The sequence below is a fragment of the Meleagris gallopavo genome, chromosome 2 (genome assembly GCF_905368555.1).
Source record: "Meleagris gallopavo chromosome 2, MGAL_WU_HG_1.1, whole genome shotgun sequence".
In the NCBI taxonomy this organism is placed as follows: domain Eukaryota; kingdom Metazoa; phylum Chordata; class Aves; order Galliformes; family Phasianidae; genus Meleagris; species Meleagris gallopavo.
Window position 1 is genome coordinate 1,589,120 of NC_139405.1, and position 19,321 is coordinate 1,608,440.

Consider the following 19,321-nt stretch of genomic DNA (forward strand, 5'->3'; position numbering starts at 1 on the left):
GAACGGCACCTGACGTGGAAGTGCTTAAGAAGAAAAGGAGCGTCATTGAATTCCTCCAGATAGAAAAAACAGCACTGCTGACATTCACTGACACTTGCTGAACAAGGATGGAGATCAGACAGTGGATGTGAGCACAGTGAGGTGGTGGATGGTGCAGTGGCCATGTTCCAGACAGCCATGCCCGGCTGTCACACCACAAAACGAAGAGCTCTTGCTTATTGCTGGAGAAAATGCATTGCTAGCCATAGCGACTGTCGGAAAAGTGTGCCTTGTAGCAGAGAGATCAGTGTATCAACAGCGTTATCATGCGCTTTGTTGTAATTTCCATGTTAATAAACAGGAGGCATTACTTTCAGAGCAACCTGCATATAATAAACCTCCGAGGCTTATTTAAAACTCATTTTCCAGACTTCCCCAAGCACAGTGACCGCAAACTGCTTATCGCCGTATCGCTGGTTGTAGATCACGATCCCCACTCGAGGGCTCTCTTCAGCCCCGCTTCCTCAGGACGTCCCGACGCGGGAAGGAGAGCGCGCGCCTTAAGCAGCGGCCGAATGACAGAGATGGGCGGGCACGGCAGCGCAGCCCGGCGCCAACGCACGGAACGCCCCTTCGCCTCCCGCGCATGCGCCGCCTGACGGGCGGGGCCTCGGCACGGTTCGAACGGTGGCGGGCCGCGGATGCGCGGCGGCATGGCGGCTCGGGGATCTCTGTTCCGCCAGTGCCCGCTGCTGCTTCCTCAGAACGGCGAGGGGACGGCCTACGAGGGCTTCGTCAGCGCGCAGGTACCGGCTGCGCTCTCGTGGCGCTGCTCGACGGCTGTGTGAGGGGCTCTGAGCGGAGCCCGGCACAGCGGGACCGCCGCGCTGCCTGGAGGCGCCCGGCTCCGTGTGAGGCGGGGCGAGTGTCGTGCTACGGCCGCGGCTTTGTAACGTGTGTTGTCGGAGCTGCGGCTCTGTGTGCCGGAACGCAGCCCGGCTCTGCCGTGACAAATAAGGCGTGAGAGCGGCTGCTCCCTGATGCGGCTGTGGGATCGAGGCTGGGGCTGCGGTGTAGCGAGGGCTGAAGTTACGAACTCATTGAAAGGCTCATTTCGCAGGAGTTTGGAAGCAGTTGGTGCTCCAGTGGGCTGTGTTCCGCTTTGGGGCAGACGCTTTGTTTTTGCTGATGGAGATCGCAGATGTGGTAGGACTCTCTGCAGCCCCTTGGCAGGGTGACTTAGGGCAGGCTGCTCAAGCCTGTGTGCGTTCAGATTTTGGGTAACTCCAGGCATGGAAACCCCAGGACCTCTCAGGCAACCAGACCCAGTCTTTGACCACCTACAGTATCGATAAATGTGTCTCTTGTGGTTTTTCTGTTTCCCCTCCTTCCCCCTCCTTGCATTTAAATGAAGCTTCCAGTATTTAAACTTATACCCACTGCCTATTGTCCCTTGGGTGTGTGTCTGACCATGTGTTCTTTTCTCTTTGTCAGGAATTTGTACGTACTGGCAAGGTACTTCAGACCCTTAAATCACCCTCATAGCTCTCCGTGGCCTAACTTCAGCGTGTCTCTGTCCCACTGCATTCAAGGAACGCCTTACCACCCCTGAGCAGAGGGGAAGCATTGCCCCTGGGCCTGCTGGCAGCTCTGCCTAATGTAGCATTAGAGGCACTTCACCTCCCTTGCTGTAAGGGCGTACCACTGGCTCAAGGTCAGCTCTGTGCCCACTGGGCTCAGACAGGGCCTTTTCTGCAGAACTGCTCTCTAGTTGCTTAGTGCATTGGTGCATGGTATTACCAGTACACGTCACATCAGCTGCTTCCTCCAGTCTTTTGTCCTCCGCAGACTTGCTGAGACTGCGGTGTCCTCTCACCTGGGTCAATAAGGAGGGTTTAGTAGTGTTGACCCCTTGTGTGTGCCTTTAGTCAATGGCTTCCATCTGGACATTGTCATGCTGCGCACAACCTTTAGAGCCTGGCACCTTTAACAGCTTTCAGTCCACCTCACTGAGAGCCTGTTATGGAAAATGGTATTGAAAGCCTTGCTGGAGTCAAGGCAAAACAGAATTGGTTGTTTTATCAGTAGAAGATATTTGCTGTTGTTCTTACCTTTCTTCTGAAGAAATGTCAGAATCTGTGGTTGTAGTTCAAGGTGTGCTGAGATGGAAGAGAATCTGAAGTTTTGAGATAAGTTAATTGTCCACTTCTGGGAGGTGTCTTACAAAACTTTATTTCAATTCTGTTTGCATAATCCTTTAAGAATGTCGGGGCAAGATCGTGAATAGGGACAATTAATAAAAATAGAAGTGAATGGTGTTTAGGAGCTGCTTCATAAAGACTGCACCAATGGGGGGAAGGAGTATGTTAATATAGTTGAGACTACTTGAGTTTATGGTTTCTAAGTTGCTGGAAGTCTTCTGTACATCAATGCCCAAGTTCTTTTTAGCACAGTACTTTTATAATAAAAGTCTACTCTCTTACTTGATTTGAAAAGACATTCTTACAGACTTCAGCATGATTTGGATTATGGCATGTCTAGGTCTGAGTAATGCTTTTTTTCTTTTTTAAATGTATTATTTTTCTTTATAAAATATGATCTACTGAAAGCATTCTTATTGAATACTGTGAGTTACAGAAATAAAAAATATTTCAACTTGAGAATTAAAACCAGGATTATTCCTACCTGTTACTCATACTGCTTTTTATTTTTTTTCTAAATGAAGAAATTCTGTATAATATTTTTGAAAGTCACAGAAGAGAAATTTTCTTGCTTAGCAGTCAATACTTTCAGGAAGTATTGCCCACAATATCAAACAATTTTTCTTTGCTGGCCTTCTTACTAACTAAATGCTTATTTTCAAGGGTAGAGACTTCCACATCCGGATACTTCTACCAACAGATTCTCAACTGAAAAATGCAAGGTAAGATAATCATATGGAAAAAAATGTGTGAGTGTATGTAAGCAAGCATATTTGATAAAAGCAGTGATGAATATGTGTATTAATTGGTACCTTTTTCCAGTTATGAGCATTGGTAATAAATTTTTACTGGTTTCTACTTAACCTTGAAACAAAATTATACAGCATCTGTGCTAATAAACAACGATAATAAACATCGACTGTATCAAAATATTTTGTTTTTAATTAATTGGCTATTTTTTATATAAGTCAATGTACTTGAGAAAATGTTCATTTAGATCAAACTGTTTATATGTCACCGTTTGGAAAACAGAAGATCCAGCTCAGAGTTGTAAATTAAAGGCATCATATATTGATATTAAAAATGCTACACTATTACTGAGCTGCTCTTTAAAAGCCCTGTTCTTATTGGTGCAATTGTTTATCACAGTGGTATTTGGGTATATGCACGTACTGTATGTGTGCATTTATGCATTAGTTCTTGGCATTCTATTCTATGCTTCTACCTGCTGTAAACTGTGAACAAGTGATGTTAGGTAGCTTTTACATTCTAGGTCAGATGGTTAAAACGGCATTATAAGTAACTGACATTTTCAGGCTTGAGTTTCAAAATACTGGTATTTTCTTAATGAAGTCATATTAGCTTGAAAGAATTATGTTGCTTTCAGCAAAAGAAGAGGCTTAATTTCTAATGGGCTGTGGATAGTGACATTTGAAAATTTGAAATGTATTTGAATATGAAATCTGAAAGAAATTTGAAGTATTGTTTAATTCCTTCGTTGCTTTTGAAGGAAAACTTTTATGTTCTTGGCACCAAACTTTGTGATCCTTTCTCAAAATCATGTAGTATGAATTTAAAATGAATACAAAGTACTGTTTGTCCAGGATAGAGTGTAGCTGGCACCTGAAGAAGATACTTCATGGATATCGGCATATTTTGAAACAGGTATGCTACTTTTAAAACCATTTCTGCTAAATGTCTGTGTATAATGATTCTGTTAAGTGTGTGTGTATGATTTGTGAAACTTTTACTCACGCTTATTCTGAAAGTGTTAAAGAATCCTAAGTTCACTTTGTTGCCAAGATGTGCTATTTTGAAATGCTTGAGTATTTGCAGACTACTGTGAGGTGAGATGGATTGGATTTAGAAAGTAGTCGCTTTTTATTCAAGGTTTGGAGTGAGGCTGTTTGTTTGTTTGTTTTCCTTTTGTTCATTTTTGAAGGTTCAGTTAGAACAACTTGTAATAAATTACAGCTGCCATCTTACATTTTCCTTAATTTCTCTCTCTGTATATATAATAAATAGTCCATAATGCATAAAGGAAAAAATCACAGACGTTACTGATTTATGTAGCTCATTCTCTGTTGTGGGCAGTCAAGAAATCTAAGTTAAACCTTCCTGTCCTGAAGAAACTTTTAGAGCAAGGATATAACTGCCCTCCAGCCATGGAGGATATTTTAAGGAGACATCTGCCAAACCTGCAAATTGCATCTCTCAGACTTTGTGCTGCTTTGCAGAACACGAGTTGCAGCTTTGGAGTATCTGAAGTTACAGAGCTACAGAAACAGGAATATAAATATGTGCTGCATCAGATGACAAACAAGGATCCTTTAAAGTGTACGGTATCTGGAAGTAGATGGTTCCTGAGAGTTCTTAAAGAAAATTGAACTGAAAACGTTTTGAGTAATTCAAAAGCATCTCTTCTCTGTGGTAGAAACTGAAGGGTCCATAAAAATCTTCCTAAATACAGATAAATGCATGAAGTATAAAGTCTTAACAAACTATGTAAATGTGTTATGTGATGCTATTTGACAAAGATGGTAGTTAATTTTCACTAAGGTTCCCTGAACTGGAGACTTGTTTTTTTTAATTGTGGTATTTAAAATTTTATGTGTTGATTTTTTTTTTAATTTTATTTTATTTTTTTTTCTTGTTAGTGGCTTGATAACACCAGAACAGTAGCTATTTAGACTGGAATTATTTACCACTAAATGTTATGATATGAAAATGATGCTCTGTTCCTTCCAGAGGTTGCACAGTTGTCCAGATCTTGTCAGTTTTGTGGTGGAGTTGAAAACTATTTTGGTAAGTGGCATAATATCCAGAATATCAATGCTAGTGCTTTTTCTCTTTTGTTGTTGTTGCTGTGGTGTTTTGTTTCCTTTTTTTTAAAGGAGATAAACATACAAGGAAAAATATTACACAGTATCAGTGGATTGCTCAAGGTGTTTTCACTTTTTCACTGTATCCTGTTGGAACACTTTTTTTTCAGTTTGACTATCCACTTTCATTGTGCATCTCAGTATAGAATTAAGTTTTAATAATAATGAAAAAATCCTTGCTGTTAATGCTGCTTCTGTAATGTCTTCCACATCTGTCAAGTACAAAGCTCTGAGGCTGAGTGACGTTGATAGCAGCACTTGAAAGTGATCATTCATCATTACTGCAGTTTTGGAGACAGATCTCACTTCATATGACCATATGAGCAAAATTTTAAGTATGCTTTTCAAGTCCAAGTAGTGCAACACTAAGGTGTGCAGCACATGGCTTTGTGTTTGTTTTTTCTTTTCTGTTGTTTTTCTCTGTAATTTGGTATTAAGTTTTTCATAGAACTTTTGAGGCACCTGCCTGATGAGTACCTGTACACAAACTCTGGGATCCTATTGTATTAAAACTGAGACATTGATTACTTTTTGATTGAAAGTATGTGGTCTTATATGAGGGATTTAATATTTTCTTATGTGGCTGTGATGCTCAGAAGGCAGCTGTGGGCTTCACGGAACCTTCTTTTGAAATGTTCTTTCAGACAAGATGCTTGGCTTCAAATTTATTAGATGAAAAAGAGGCACATTTGATATTTGCATCTGAAGACTGTTGTCAACATCTGTGTTTTTTTTTAAATTGCAGATGTTTTCATTAGCAGTATCTGAAGTAATTTACCAAACAGCTTTTGTCTGCTTTAGCTGGAGGCTATAACAAAACAAACGCAGTGTACAGTTAATTTTACATAAGTTTAATATTTTGAATGAATTGCAAAAATCACATAACTAAGTAGATGCAAAAATATTGAAGTCTTTCTTAATGATGTTTTTAACTTTCTTTTAAACAGGAAATTGCTTTGAAGAATACACAAGAGCTGCATGTACCATGGCCACCAGAATACTACTCCTGTCTTGTCAGAGATCTAGAAATATTGGGTTGGAATAAGTATGTTTATTTTGTTACCTAGTAGGGGACCCTCTCATACATATGTATTAGGTGTTGATTTCACATATAACTTGTTAATTTATCCTGTTCAGAAGCCTTTTGTTTTAACATAGACTTCTGCTTTTTTTTTTCTTTAAAAAAGAAAAAAAGGGATGAAAAAAAATCAAAACAAAACCCTGCTTCAGCTGAAGACACATTTTCAGTATTGGATAACTGAGCTGGGGGTTGAGATTGTACTAGTAACCAATCAATTCTTTGACCTATAAACTATTGGCATAGTAAACAATACTATATTTACAGGTGATTTTTTTTTTTTTTTTTTTACTATTTCAGTCATGCAGTGAGTTATATAATTATAACTGACTTCATGATGGTGGTTCTTTACAAAACTAAAAAAGTGTAGAAGAGATTTTGGGAATTTGTTATTCCAGAACAATCAGCCCTTGAGAAACTAGAGAAATTGATTATGTTTCTGGCTCCCCAGGTGGTTTAAACAAAGATGAGGGCTAATGAAAGGCATCTGGTATGTTTTCTTGACTCAGCTGTGCAGGGAGACCATGTTTGGGGTGTTACTTTTGAAGGGATTGGTTGCTGCACAAGGAGAGGATAAGCTGTGTTACCTGGTCAGGTTGGCTTAGTGCACCTGAGTACAGGATTTCATGGGGTTGTATAAAATGAGTATCTATCAAATAGGGAATGAAATTCAGGTGGTCTTCTCAGGGAAGTAAAATAGTAGTGAATCATAAAAGATACTTATCTTTGTTGAGGAAAGAAAAGTACACGTAGCTGCATCTGGGAGCTTATTTGTTAGGATATTGGATGTGTCCAAACAGATCATATTTATTCACAATCCAGTATGCCTTCAGATGAGCTGATTGGAGGAGTGTCAAATTGAAGTTGTTCAGAGGAAGTCATGGATCTCCTCTTATAAAAATGAAGGAACGCAGGGTTGTGATCAAATACTCAATGTCTGTGCAGAAATGTTTCAGGAATCTGCAGTGCTTCCTGATTTGCAGACTTCTGGGAAGGCTTTACCTGCCATCATATGCCACTATTAGCAAGTTCTCTGATATCAAATAATTTAATCCTCCAGCAGAGAGCTTGGAATGATTTATATGTAGGTAACCTTTATGGAGATGAAGGCAGTTATTTCTGTGGAGGCACAGAGAAAATAAATTTGTAGACTATGTTTAATTTTACTGATAGCATGCAATTAATTTGAGTGCCTTCTTTCAAGGGGCAAAGATGAAAGATTGAAGAGTTTTGAATGAGAAGCTATATTTTAGGTTTTCTAAAACAAAAGTTTGAAACAGGAAGTCTGCGTTTGGAACTTTCAGAATAGCAAATCTACTTTTTTTTTTTCTTAATCTTGGCTGATAATTTAATATGTTTAGTTCACCACATGAAGTAATGTTTTTTTTCTAGAGACTTACATTGAGGATTAGTCCTAAGTTTTCTCACTTTTGTGTATGAATAAGTAATATATAATTAACATTAAGTGGGAATTTGCTTTGAAGACCTCCTCTTTAAAACGTCCTTCTTAAATCAGCTACGGTGTTTTCAGTGATTTCCATTATTAAGTATGTAGCTGGTGGGTACAGCTGATGGCACACTCTTCAAGCAGGTCTGAGAATATTTGTTAAGAATTCCTAAACACATAGGGACTACATTCTGAATCATGCCAACTTCCAGCTCAACACTCTTCCTCCCTCCCCTGCCTTCCCCCCTGTACCCTCAAAAAAAACCTTCAAGAAGCTCACGCAAGCAAAACACACTGACCCAAACTAAATATACTTGAGAAATACAGTTATATATAATTCCATATACTTTCAATTATAAATATATTTGTAAATTGTATGTCACTAAGCATAGTACACTCCTGAAATACATTTTAGTAGCTTATCTCAAAGAGAGGAGTACTTCTCTCTTGCTATAAATATAAAATATTCAGTGGTTTACTGAAAAAACACATCAGTGTTTTATCAGAGAGCATGCTTCTAAGGCAGAATTTGCCTCATTTTCTAGGTAAAATTGGTTTTTGTGTGGACAAACAACTTAGGCTGTGCTTTTGTCCAGTGTAGTCAAGTAATTTTGTAGACATGGATCTCTTGATTAATGTGTTACGGTTGCTATTCAGTCTGGGAAGTGGAGAGTCAGTTATTAAAAGGACTGGGCTGTACATAAGGGATCATATCTGCTTTACAGTGAGTTGATAATTTGAGTGTACTAGCAAGTTCCTCCTCTAATTAAAAATATAATGAACTACAGAGAAGGCCACTTAACTTAAACTGGTTTTGGGCTGCAAGAGATGTGTACTTGCATATTAAAAACATGTTGGTACGGTCTTCTAGCAGAAAACTAGGCCTTCTTACTGCCAGAAAACTTCAATTAAATGCTCACACCTTGTGACGTCTGGCTTTATTTATCAGTATTAGTCTTTGTCTTTTTCCCCCCTCCCCCCCCTCAAAAACTGGCTTGTTGTGGACTTTTTCTCAGTAAGATTTTTGGGCCATGCTCCATCCAATCCATATCTGAATGCATCCAAATCCAACTGAAAAATTTTCTTATTTGAAAGAGAATCTAAACAATAGGGTATAGTCCCTTATCTCTAAAGTGAGCTAAGAAGCTTTTAGGGATGGCAGGAGTTCAGTGTATTCAAATAACTTATCTAAGGAATATGTGGAGTTTCTCAAAAACAAATTGTAGACGTTACTTGAAATGATCTTATGCCTCTTTCCTCTTCAACCACGGAGAGTAAAACCAGTAATGAATATTGTAAATGGGCAGGCTGCCATTAGATATAATCACTTTCTCTATTATAATGGAAGCTTTATTTTTTTGACCTAATTTTAGTGTGGAGTACACATTCTTTCATATTCAAATACTTGTTCACAAAGATCACATTTCAATAGGTTCTAAAGTTTCACTGAATTTCCTGTAGCAACTGCTCTCCTTCTTGAAGCTGGAGAGTTCAAAGGAAGTTACTCATACAACTTCAAGAAGATGAAGAAACTGGCACAAATTAGTTTGCTGAGATGGGAAAGTAGTAAAATAAATGAAAGATTTTTCTAGTGTTATCTGACTAGTTGAGTTAGTAAAAATGCTTCAGGTAGGTAGCTTATTGACTATTAAACCTCTGTAAGACTCATCACCCTTGTGTGGATGACATCTCCAAATTGTGCTTAACCACAGTGGTTGCCTTCTACGTTGTCATCAGTGGGTAGATGGGGGGAGAGCAGTGTGTGTTGTGTTCCTTGACTACAGCAAGGTGTTTGACACTGTCTCCCACAATGTCCTTGTAATGAAACTTAGAAAGTGTAAGATAGACGAGTGGGCAGTGAGGTGGGTTGAGAACTGGCTGACTGGCAGAGTTCAGAGGGTTGTGATCAGTGGTGTAGTCTAGATGGAGGCTAAGAGGCCTGTGTTCCCCAATGGTCAGTGCCGGATATGGTCTTATTCAATGTCTTTGGTGACCTGAATGACAGGACAGAGTCCACTCTCAGCAAGTTTGCTGATGTATGAAGCTGGGAGAAGTGGTAGACATGCCAGAAGGCAGTGCTGCCATTCAGTGGGACCTGAGCAGGCTGGAGATTTGGGTGGGAAGGAAAGTTCAAGGAAGCAAGTGTAGAGTCCTGCACTTGTGGAGGAATAACAACATGCATCAGTACAGGTTAGGGGATGGCTTGCTGGAGAATAGCTCTGCAGAGCACAGGGTGACAAAGATGATAAAAAGCCTGGAACATTTCCCATGTGAGGAAAGGCTGAGAGATCTGCAACTGTTCAGCCTGGAGAAGAAAAGGCTGAGAGGGGGTCTGATCAGCGTTTATAAATATCTGAAGTGTAGGAGGCAATTTGACAAGACCAGACTCTTTTTCAGTAGCGTGTAGTTATAGGACAAGGAGTAATGGCCCAAAACTGGAACATAGGAAGTTCCACATAAATATGAGTAAGAAATTACTTACACTAAGGGTGATGAAGCACTGGAACAGGCTGCCCAAGAAGGTTGTGGAATCTCCTTCTATGGAGGTATTTAGGACCCATCTGGACACCTATCTGTGAGACCTGCAGTAAGGAACCTGCTTTAGTAGGGAGGTTGAGCTTGATGACCTCTAGACGTCCCTTCCCACTCCTGCAATTCTGTGGAAAAAAGTTGCTTACGTCTCTTGAGTCCACAATGTGAGTCACAATCCCAGTTATCCCAGATCTCAATACAGTCTTGACTTCTGCTTGATACTTGCCAAGTTGTTTTGTGGAATGTATCTTCAGTTGCCTTTTCCTTTCCAAGGAATTCGGCCCTGCTGTGTGCCTCGATGAAATGTCATTTGTGCATTATGCTGAATTACAGTGCTTTGGAGCTTTCCATCTTCATGATCATTCCATTCTTTTATATGTGAAGAAATGATGGAGCCCACTGAAGGATAAAGGTTTATATAGCTGAAATATCACCTATCTAAACTTCCTTCTTCTATTGTGAGGTCGTATGAAGAAGTTCATATGGCTTTTACAGAGTTGTCCGACTTCCCCCAGTTGTACAGAACTCACTTCTTCATTTTTATTTTTTTTTCCAGAGACTGGTAGAATGATGTTACAGAATGAATAGCCAGTAAGCTACTGAGTTCTTTTCTTTTATCTTAAATGGAAAATTGAATCCTCCTTCATCCCCTAGAGGCAGTTTATTGCTTTTTACGTTCTGTTGAGAAAAAGGAAGACCAGCAATGAATTTTCATTCTGGGCATTCTTCAACTCCATCTGCAACAGTAGATGGAGGCCTGGGTTGTAAGTAATTTCTTATCTTTATAAAAATGTGTAATATAATTTTGAGGTAAAGTTAGAATGAGGTGTGAGCAGTGATCATTCTTATTGGAGGAGAAATGCTGTCATGTTCTCTAAGTAAACGGAATTTAATTGACTACATTTTCATCAAGACTTCTATTTCTTTAAACTGTTCTAGAGGAGTGGCAAAATATTCCCAGAAATTTGTAGGCCAGTGTAATATTGCTTTAAATTATCCAGCATTAAATGTGAAATAATGTCTTTTTCAGTACTCACTAGCACTACTACTTTTTCCAACCTTATTTTTCACGCGTGATTACGGAGATCACTTTGTTCCTTTCACCTCCTGCTAGGAATGTGTAGCTCTACTTTTTCCTATGTAGACTTCTACAACTGTGTATCTATTTGCTCTTGAAAGAGAAACATTTTTTCCAGTGTGCTGGCTAGAGTGACTGGGCTAGTATGTATCAATATAGGAAATGTGACTTAGGTTGGCTAGCAGATACTTGCTTTGAGCTCTGATGGAGTTTTCCATCAGTCTAGGTGATAAGTTTGTGCAACAATTGTGGACTGCTTTTTTTATCATCACACGCAAATGATACAGTAATAATGTCAAAATATTCACATAGTTCTCTGTTGAGTATATGGGTAAGTCTCAACCTTTTTGGCAGCTGCTGAAGCCTCTCAGTAGGACATACTTTGGTAGAACAATGCGTTTCATAATTTCATTCATCTTTGTTTAGGGAAGTAGAGATCAGTAACGTCTTAAAAAGATTTTGTATTAGAACTTCTTTATGTTTAGTATGTACTTTCTACTTGCTCGAGTGCGTTTATACTGTGTGAAACTGTCATGAAACAAAGGTGAATCATTGTAAACAACTCATTTTGTACCTGCTGTAGAACTGCTTTTTGTGAAAAATCAATTTCAGAATGTGAACCAATAGCCACCGAATTTTCAAAACTAATATTATTGATAACAAGAGAGAGCTTCATTGAAGACAAAAGCAAATCAGGAGCATAAAAGTCTCATGGTGTAAGAAACTGCAGAAATGGATCAAAGATTTGACAGGAAGTTTAATGTGTACATAAGTAGAGGCTGACAGGAACATGCTGTGTGTGTCAAAGGTTCCAGTGATGGAAAACTGAAACATAGCGCTCACTGACCACAGCGTGAGCCTTGACACACACTGTAAATAACCCAAAGATGTATGACTGCATTAAGCAGTAGGCTGGTGTATTAACAGCAGTAAATCCAGAAGAGATGGAATGCTTGGCATATCAGACTTGCCCTGATTAATATTTGTAACAGACTAATAAGAGTATCGCAGATCTTTCAAACTGTAGTTCTTGAAATCCCACTACAGCTTTCTTTTCTCTTGTAGAGTTGTGTATGTGGATACTGGTCTCACCACAGTCAAGCTGAAAGCTGAAGACTCTCGTGGTCGACAACATCTGATCACTCTGAAGTTAAACGCAAAGGTGAATTTATATGGGGGAAAATACTTCAACATTTCCATGAAAAAGATGGATTTTCTAATTTGTAAGGATTTTAGGGAGTTGCTCTGATAGCATGTCTGTTGTGCAAAATAATCTGGTTTTTGGTGGTTTGTTTTTTAGAAATTGTTTTGTAAAATGCAGAATTTTCAGACTTGAACTTCAATGAAAATTCCTAATATGTTATTGTTACCTGTAAGGATCTCACGTGAGGCTGCACATCACATGAGAAACACTTTGTGATGCTGCAATTATTTTACCTTCTCATAGATAAAGCTATTTTAGAGACTTCCATACATTATCACTCAGTCCAGAGACTAAACATAACAGGAATTAGAGGATGTTATGTAGCTTCTGTGGCAAGTCTTACTGTTTGAGCTGTAAAGATTTATGGCAGACTGACTGCAGAATTGACATTCTTAAGCATTTAGAAAGCAAAACAACAACAAAAAAACCATACTGTGGCATGTATGGAAGCAGGAAAGTTTTAATTCTTCCTAATACATAGACCTGAACTCAAACTGTAATACTTCTTTGTAGAATTTCTTATTTTAAGACATGAATCTCCTATCAGAATCTATGAAGATCCTGGTAGGCTGTGTGATGACAATTGTATGGTCATAGCTGCTACCTTCAGAAAATCAGCTTATGGGTAAAAGTGGATTTGGAAACTATCGTTGGTCCATCATCTGGAATAATAATCTTGAAGGAATAAGAACTGGGCACTGTACTGTGAAACTAAATTTCATCCTCAGAAACTTCCTGTATTCTTTAAGAAATAGAAATGCAGGATTTTTTTAGTTTTATGTAAGGCAAATTATTACCTCACAGGACACAATAAAGAACTGTCAGGGAATGGTGGTTATCAACATAGATTTTCAAAAAATAATAAAAGTGCTCTAAATATATATGCATGTGTTTGTACACACAGTAATGAACAAATAATTAATTTGCTAGTCATTTGGTTGTTAAATACACTTTGGGGGGGGGGAATATCAAGAGGTAAAATTATGGGCTATTTAGTGTGCAAGAACCTGACTGTATTGTCATTGTTTATAAGGAAGCTGCTATCCATATGCTTAGTATGGCATTAGAAGTGAAATGCATGCAGCCTGTTGCCCCTAAGCTTTTTCTTCAGCTTATGGAGATTGAAGTAAAGCACTTTTAACTGTAAAACTCAAGCACCTGATAAAACTGGTCAAACAACGTTACCCTTCTGCATTGGCTGGTTCTGTTTCACTTCCATGACCGGAATCAAGCTTACCCATTTTCTGTCCTTCTGAAAAGTTGTGCATTTCTTTATAGTAATGAAATGTGTGTGGTTGAGGCTCCTGATAGCAGAAGAAAGCACCTTCTATCAACTAAAGATGCGGTGTAATAAAAAGACTAGGTTATCTAAATTGTCTGCTGTGAAAAGTAATCATCAAATTTTTCTTTTCAAGTGATTTTTGTGATGAAAGGATCAATTGTTTGTCCTTTTGAAACTGTCTGGCATTTAAAGTTGCCACAGAGAAAATTTATATGTGAAATGTTGCTGACACAAGGGTTTGATTTTCCTTTATATACATATTTCAGATATTTGAGAAGACTGTGCTTTTTAAGAGATTTCTTTTGGTAACATGCTTTAATTCAATTATGCTTATTGTTGTTATGCTATTTATTTGACTGTGGTTAGTTTGAGAGTTAAACCTCTCCCCTGAGCATATGTTGCTGGCTCTTGTCTGTGCTGTGGCAGAGTGGTTGGTTCAGCCTTGTCCTTGCAGATGCCATGCACTGAGATGAGTTAATAAGCACGCCGAGAATGACTTCAGGATGGAATACTTCTACAAGTGGTTCAGAAAATTATTCTTCATGAAGTTACATTGTGTATTCAAATAATCCTCTAAATATTCCTTCACTACCATCCTTAATGGTTTGGATGTATTTTTGAGGACTTCTCTGTAACAGTTTGTCAAACAGTTTGTCACCTGTGCGACCTGGTGTAGGGAACCTGCTTTGGCAGGGGGGTTGGTCTCGATGATCTCTAGAGGCCCCTTCCAACCCCTACAATTCTGTGATTCTGTGAAATGTTTTCGCTTATTCTTGGATTAATGTTCTTTGTATTAGGAATTGCTCTTGTAAAAATGATTGCTCTCTATAATCTACGCTTATGAAGCACATGGGAAACTTGGGGCAATCAAATGAAATCTGGAAGGATCGGGAGTATCATGTCATTGGTGTCTTTGTGCAATCCAGTGCTACACAGTGCTGACTTGTGTAAATTATTAGGACTATCCTCATAAGAGGATGCATTGTTTAATGCTCAGATTACATTTTGTGAAATAGTTTTCAGTTTAGTTTGCCTGAAAATGCCTGATGCAGGAAATTTTTTCCACTCACAATTTAATAAACGAGCTAGAAGGTTTCTGAAAGCCAAATGTGTGTCTTTGCAAGGTATAAAATGAAATACATTAGGTTTTATTTTTCAGATTTCATGTTGTATTACATGAGAAACTCATATATTTCAATTCTTGGAAGTGGGTTGGGTGCTTGCCATTTCAGATCCCAAGAACTCTAATAGCTGCTGCAATAATTTGCATGCCATGTAGTAAACAAGATGCTTTGACAGTAATTAAGTGAATGATTTGGCGAGGGTTATTGAAAATGCTTTTTCTAGATAACATCAGCTGCATGCGCAAAATACGGTACATAAATCTTTGCTCTAGCAATTGCTTAAATTCTTCTGAAAAGTAGGATTTCTAAGGTACCAATCTGATTGTATATGATGCTGCTGATGTGCTGTGGGATAGCACTGTAAAATACTATCTCAGGCAGAATCACTCATTACTTTATACAGGATTTCACCCTGCAAGGTTGAAAAGCATTAAAGAGATAAGGTAATTTATTTATTTTTTTTAAATAATGTTTGTAGGATCTGTTTGCAACCACTTGTTCAAAGGCAACGTACAAAAGAATGCATAAAGTGGATTTACTTACCAAGAAAATAAGCACCTAATTGGTTAATGCTGCTGATATTTAACCAGGGCAGTCCTAAAATGAATCCCACACAGAAACTGATCTGTTTGTTTTAGGCAAGATTTTATACATTGAAAACAACTTTATTTTTATGCAAGTATTAAAGCATTTCATGAAAAATAATGCTAACGCTACAGTAAAAGAAACGGTGACAGCTTTTGTGGGTATACTTCTCTAAACTGTAACTGCCTCCTGTCCAAATTAGTTGTTTGTTCTCTTGCTCTCTTGCAGTTTTTTAGCTTGTCTGCCTCCAGTTTGATAAAATAGCAAATCACACAGTACTCAAGTTGTAGAAGTTGTCTTCAGGAAGTGGGTATCTGACAGAAACTACTAAAAAGTGCAAGTTTAAACAGATTTCTGTGAAATACATAAATCCACTTCATTATTAAAATCAAGGCAGTGCAGAATGGATGCTCTAGAAAGCTATACCTTTTATTGTTTTGCTCTTTTTACAAAGATCAATTGGGAACCAGTTCCTATAGAATTACACTCTATATGATGCAAAGGCACTTTAAAAGAAAAAAAAAATACATTGATTGCTAGATGATGTAAATGATGATATCTGTGTGGGGGGGTTTATTATGAGTGCAGGATGGTTGTGGGAAGCAGCATAGTTAAGCTTCACATCTCTGTCTTTAATTCAGGGAGGAAGTTGGGACCTTTTTTTTAATGTCTCCTCAAGTAAGGTTTTCTGAAATGTTTTTTGTATTAGCAGTTTATGCAATACTAATACAACTTCTGTAATACCTCTTGGTATGTCACTGGCTGAACTGGGAATGTTGCCTCCTTTAGTCCTGTGCAACTTCTCAGGTGAATAAAATTTTGGATAGGTGTTAATCTGTAATGAAGTGGGCTTTTTTCTTTCACTGCTTTATTTTTCAGAGAATACATTTTTTTCTCCACAGATCTCAGAGTGGGAAGCTGAGCTGCAGAATTTTAACAAGTGTAATGAATGGTCAATGCCTTTTTTATCAAAAAACAGTCAATTTTTTAAATATATCTTTTCTTCCTAATTGATACCTTTTAATCTGGGGGCAGGTGGAGAGAATAGCTGTTAGTTTTAATTTTGTCTTCACGATTGCTTTGATTGTTTTAAGTTTCAAAACAAAAAGCACTTCCAATCTCAGCAAATATTCTGGTTCAATTGAAAATTAATCCTTGCCTCAGGGAAGTTTTTCTGTTTTGTTGTTTTTGTTTTAAACTTTTGTATCCACTACAGGCAATTGAGGAGCAAGGGTAATGCTTCTGTTCAGCAGATGCCATCAAGTTGCCAAGAAATATTTTCTATTTTTTTATGTGATCTGTTTTTGAAGTTCTTTTTTGATTTGCCTATGTGAAAACTGAGCACAGGAAGCTATGATCCTCCTGCCTTTTTCAAAACCTGATACATAAGAACACTTTACGTGTAGATTTCTTCTTTAAATGATAATTAACATTTATAAGTATTTCTGAAAATGCCTTCCATATTTTTCCTTTGAGAGCCAAGTTCTCAAGATGCATGAAGTGCTTATATTTCATTATCGAATTTGGCAGCTGAGTAACAATCTGACTTTAATCATATTTAAAAAAAAAAAAAAAACTACCAAAACCAGAACTATATATATATATATATTTTTTTCTCTCCCTCAGTATCCTACTGAACCACCAGACTGCATTGTGGATTTTCCTGCTCAGTTTGCCATTTCTTGGATGCCACAGGTAAACACATGTACCTGTTATTTTTGTTGTTTTCCTTTTTTTAATAACAAAGACATATGAAGGTAGGTGGCAATGATGCACTGGACTTCATTTTTAACTCAAGTGTTAAAACTGTGTGCTTTTTACTTACAGACCTGCTTCTGTTTGAACTTTGCATTCCTTATGAGATTATTTTTAATGTTTTCCTTTCATGTCTGTATACTTTGTGTGTTGATTGCTTTGCACTCATACTGCTTTTCTCTTAAGCTGTATGTACAGGTGGAACTTGGAGCCTTTAGAAATATTAGGAAATGATATGCGCAGTAAGTTTTTCATGCAGAGAAGCACCACCCTCAAAAGGTGGCAGCTATACCAATAGGTACAACAACCAAGAGAAATCTCAGTTTGTTATCCTGAATGATTTCCACAGCAAAATGAAACTTCATTTGTAACCAAAAGACCAAGAAAATACTTAAGAGAACTCAAATTTTGTAATTTAACAGTTGTCAATGGAAGCTGTTGTCTTTTAGTTTCTTGCTTTATTTTGTCTCTCGCTCTCCCTTAATGGAGCATGCGTCCTTGATTAAATGGATTTAGGAGTGACCACTTTAGAAGCAAGTTAATGTGAATTATCTCTAGAAAATAGTTGAGATTTGATGTCATTTAATTCAGAAAAACAGATTTTGCACAAGTGACAGATAGCATTTCATAATTGTAACTCCTGCAATGATTTCTGCCCATCCATAAGGCTTATTTTGACACTACTAAATTTGTGTAGGGGAGGTAACCAAATGATTGCATCAGAATGATTTTTCAGATGAGATGCAGAGCTTGAGGTTCTGCACATCACCTTAAATCCAGTTTGAGAGCCTGAGGAAGTAACTTCAAGAACGAACCACTGCAAATAAAAACTGTGTTCATTTTCGTGTGTAATTTTAGTTTTTGATTCCCTGGTACAGTTTTGAACAATCTGAATAGGTACTATTTTTCTTCTTAAATTTTACTAATATGTGGTACTGATATGTTTTCCTAATATTACAGGCAGGATTTCAAATGCTGTTTCTTGCCTCTGGAGTTATCTACAGTTCTAATATTATTTTCTTGATTTTTATGTCATTGCAATGTATGTTACCTCTAATTAAAAGCATTTCAAATATCCTTGACAGGTGTAGCTGCTCCAAATGTACTCTTAGTAATTATAAGGCTACCAGCTGGACTTAGGTTTTAATACGATGCACTTGAATAACATAACAAAAGCAACCTGCTTAGACAAGTTAAAAGATGTGAGCAAATATGACTCTACAGGAAAGTAAAAATATAATCTTAAAAAATATGACGCTCCAGTGCCTGGAATCTTAAATTTCTTACAGTTAGAATTACTAAGGGGTGGTTGAAAATACAAGCAATAGATGTATGTATGTAACTGAGGGCTGTTTTGAAATCATAGGAGACTGATTTCAGCTGCAGATAATCTCCTGCACTGTGGAGGCAAATAGCAACAACCTGTGCTTTCTGATGGGAGATGTGCACAGTCTTTTGTCAAAACTGATCTTCTGAGTGTGACGTGAACTTCTGAGGTAAAAAGAATGTTTATAGTGAATGTTTGTGTTGCTTGCACTATTGAAATTTGTGCTTATTTTCAAAGTGCATTGAAACTATTAAAGTGAGCATCTTGGTAGGATAAGGGTTAAACTTAGATAAAGATGAAACAACAACAGAAGCAGATTTTAGCAGGTTCTCAAGTGGTTAAAAATTTTGGTACCTAAAAGGGAAAGAGAGCATGCTGTACTTATCTACCAGTAAAATACTATGAAGTTTTAATGGAACTTTAATATTTCTTGGTCATCTTTGATGTAAAAACTGACAAGGCTTAACTGACAAATATGCAATCGTGCTATTATACTATAAACTCTTGTGAAAGGAAATAGAAATAGGTTTCTGGTAATTGATTTTGCTAATTTTTTTATTTTCCCCCCCTTGCTGTTGCCTATTTGGGGTTCTTTTCAGTGCTCATGGACTTTAAACTTGAGGGGCTGTTGGGTGGCTGGTTTGTTGGTTGTTGTTTTTTTTATTTGGTGTAATAATAGACATGGCTTTATGGCATCCATATTAAAAATGGGTAATTTTCCTTATGGTCCCTGTCTTCCTGCTGGGTTGATAATGTTTTGATGTATTTTTCTTTTGCTCTGATGAGAGGTCTGCTGCTGCTGCTCTGACATATTCATTTGGATGAATAATTATAACTTGCACAATGT

The 19,321-nt window shown here is 37.8% G+C and overlaps 1 protein-coding gene across 2 annotated transcripts in view; it reads left to right on the forward strand.

Annotated features, from left to right (window-relative positions):
* The first annotated feature begins 626 nt into the window (after window positions 1–626).
* FANCL (FA complementation group L) overlaps window positions 627–19,321 on the forward strand; it is a 28,573-nt gene continuing 9,878 nt past the window's right edge. The window contains exons 1-7 of one of the 2 annotated variants that reach the window (XM_010706359.4): window positions 627–785; window positions 2,844–2,902; window positions 3,785–3,845; window positions 4,929–4,985; window positions 6,010–6,107; window positions 12,263–12,359; window positions 17,019–17,087. In XM_010706359.4, the coding sequence (XP_010704661.3) occupies window positions 681–785; window positions 2,844–2,902; window positions 3,785–3,845; window positions 4,929–4,985; window positions 6,010–6,107; window positions 12,263–12,359; window positions 17,019–17,087 (546 nt within the window). In that variant the 5' untranslated portion in view covers window positions 627–680. The remainder of the gene's footprint in view (window positions 786–2,843; window positions 2,903–3,784; window positions 3,846–4,928; window positions 4,986–6,009; window positions 6,108–12,262; window positions 12,360–17,018; window positions 17,088–19,321) is intronic. The other variant, XM_010706358.4, reaches the window with a different exon arrangement.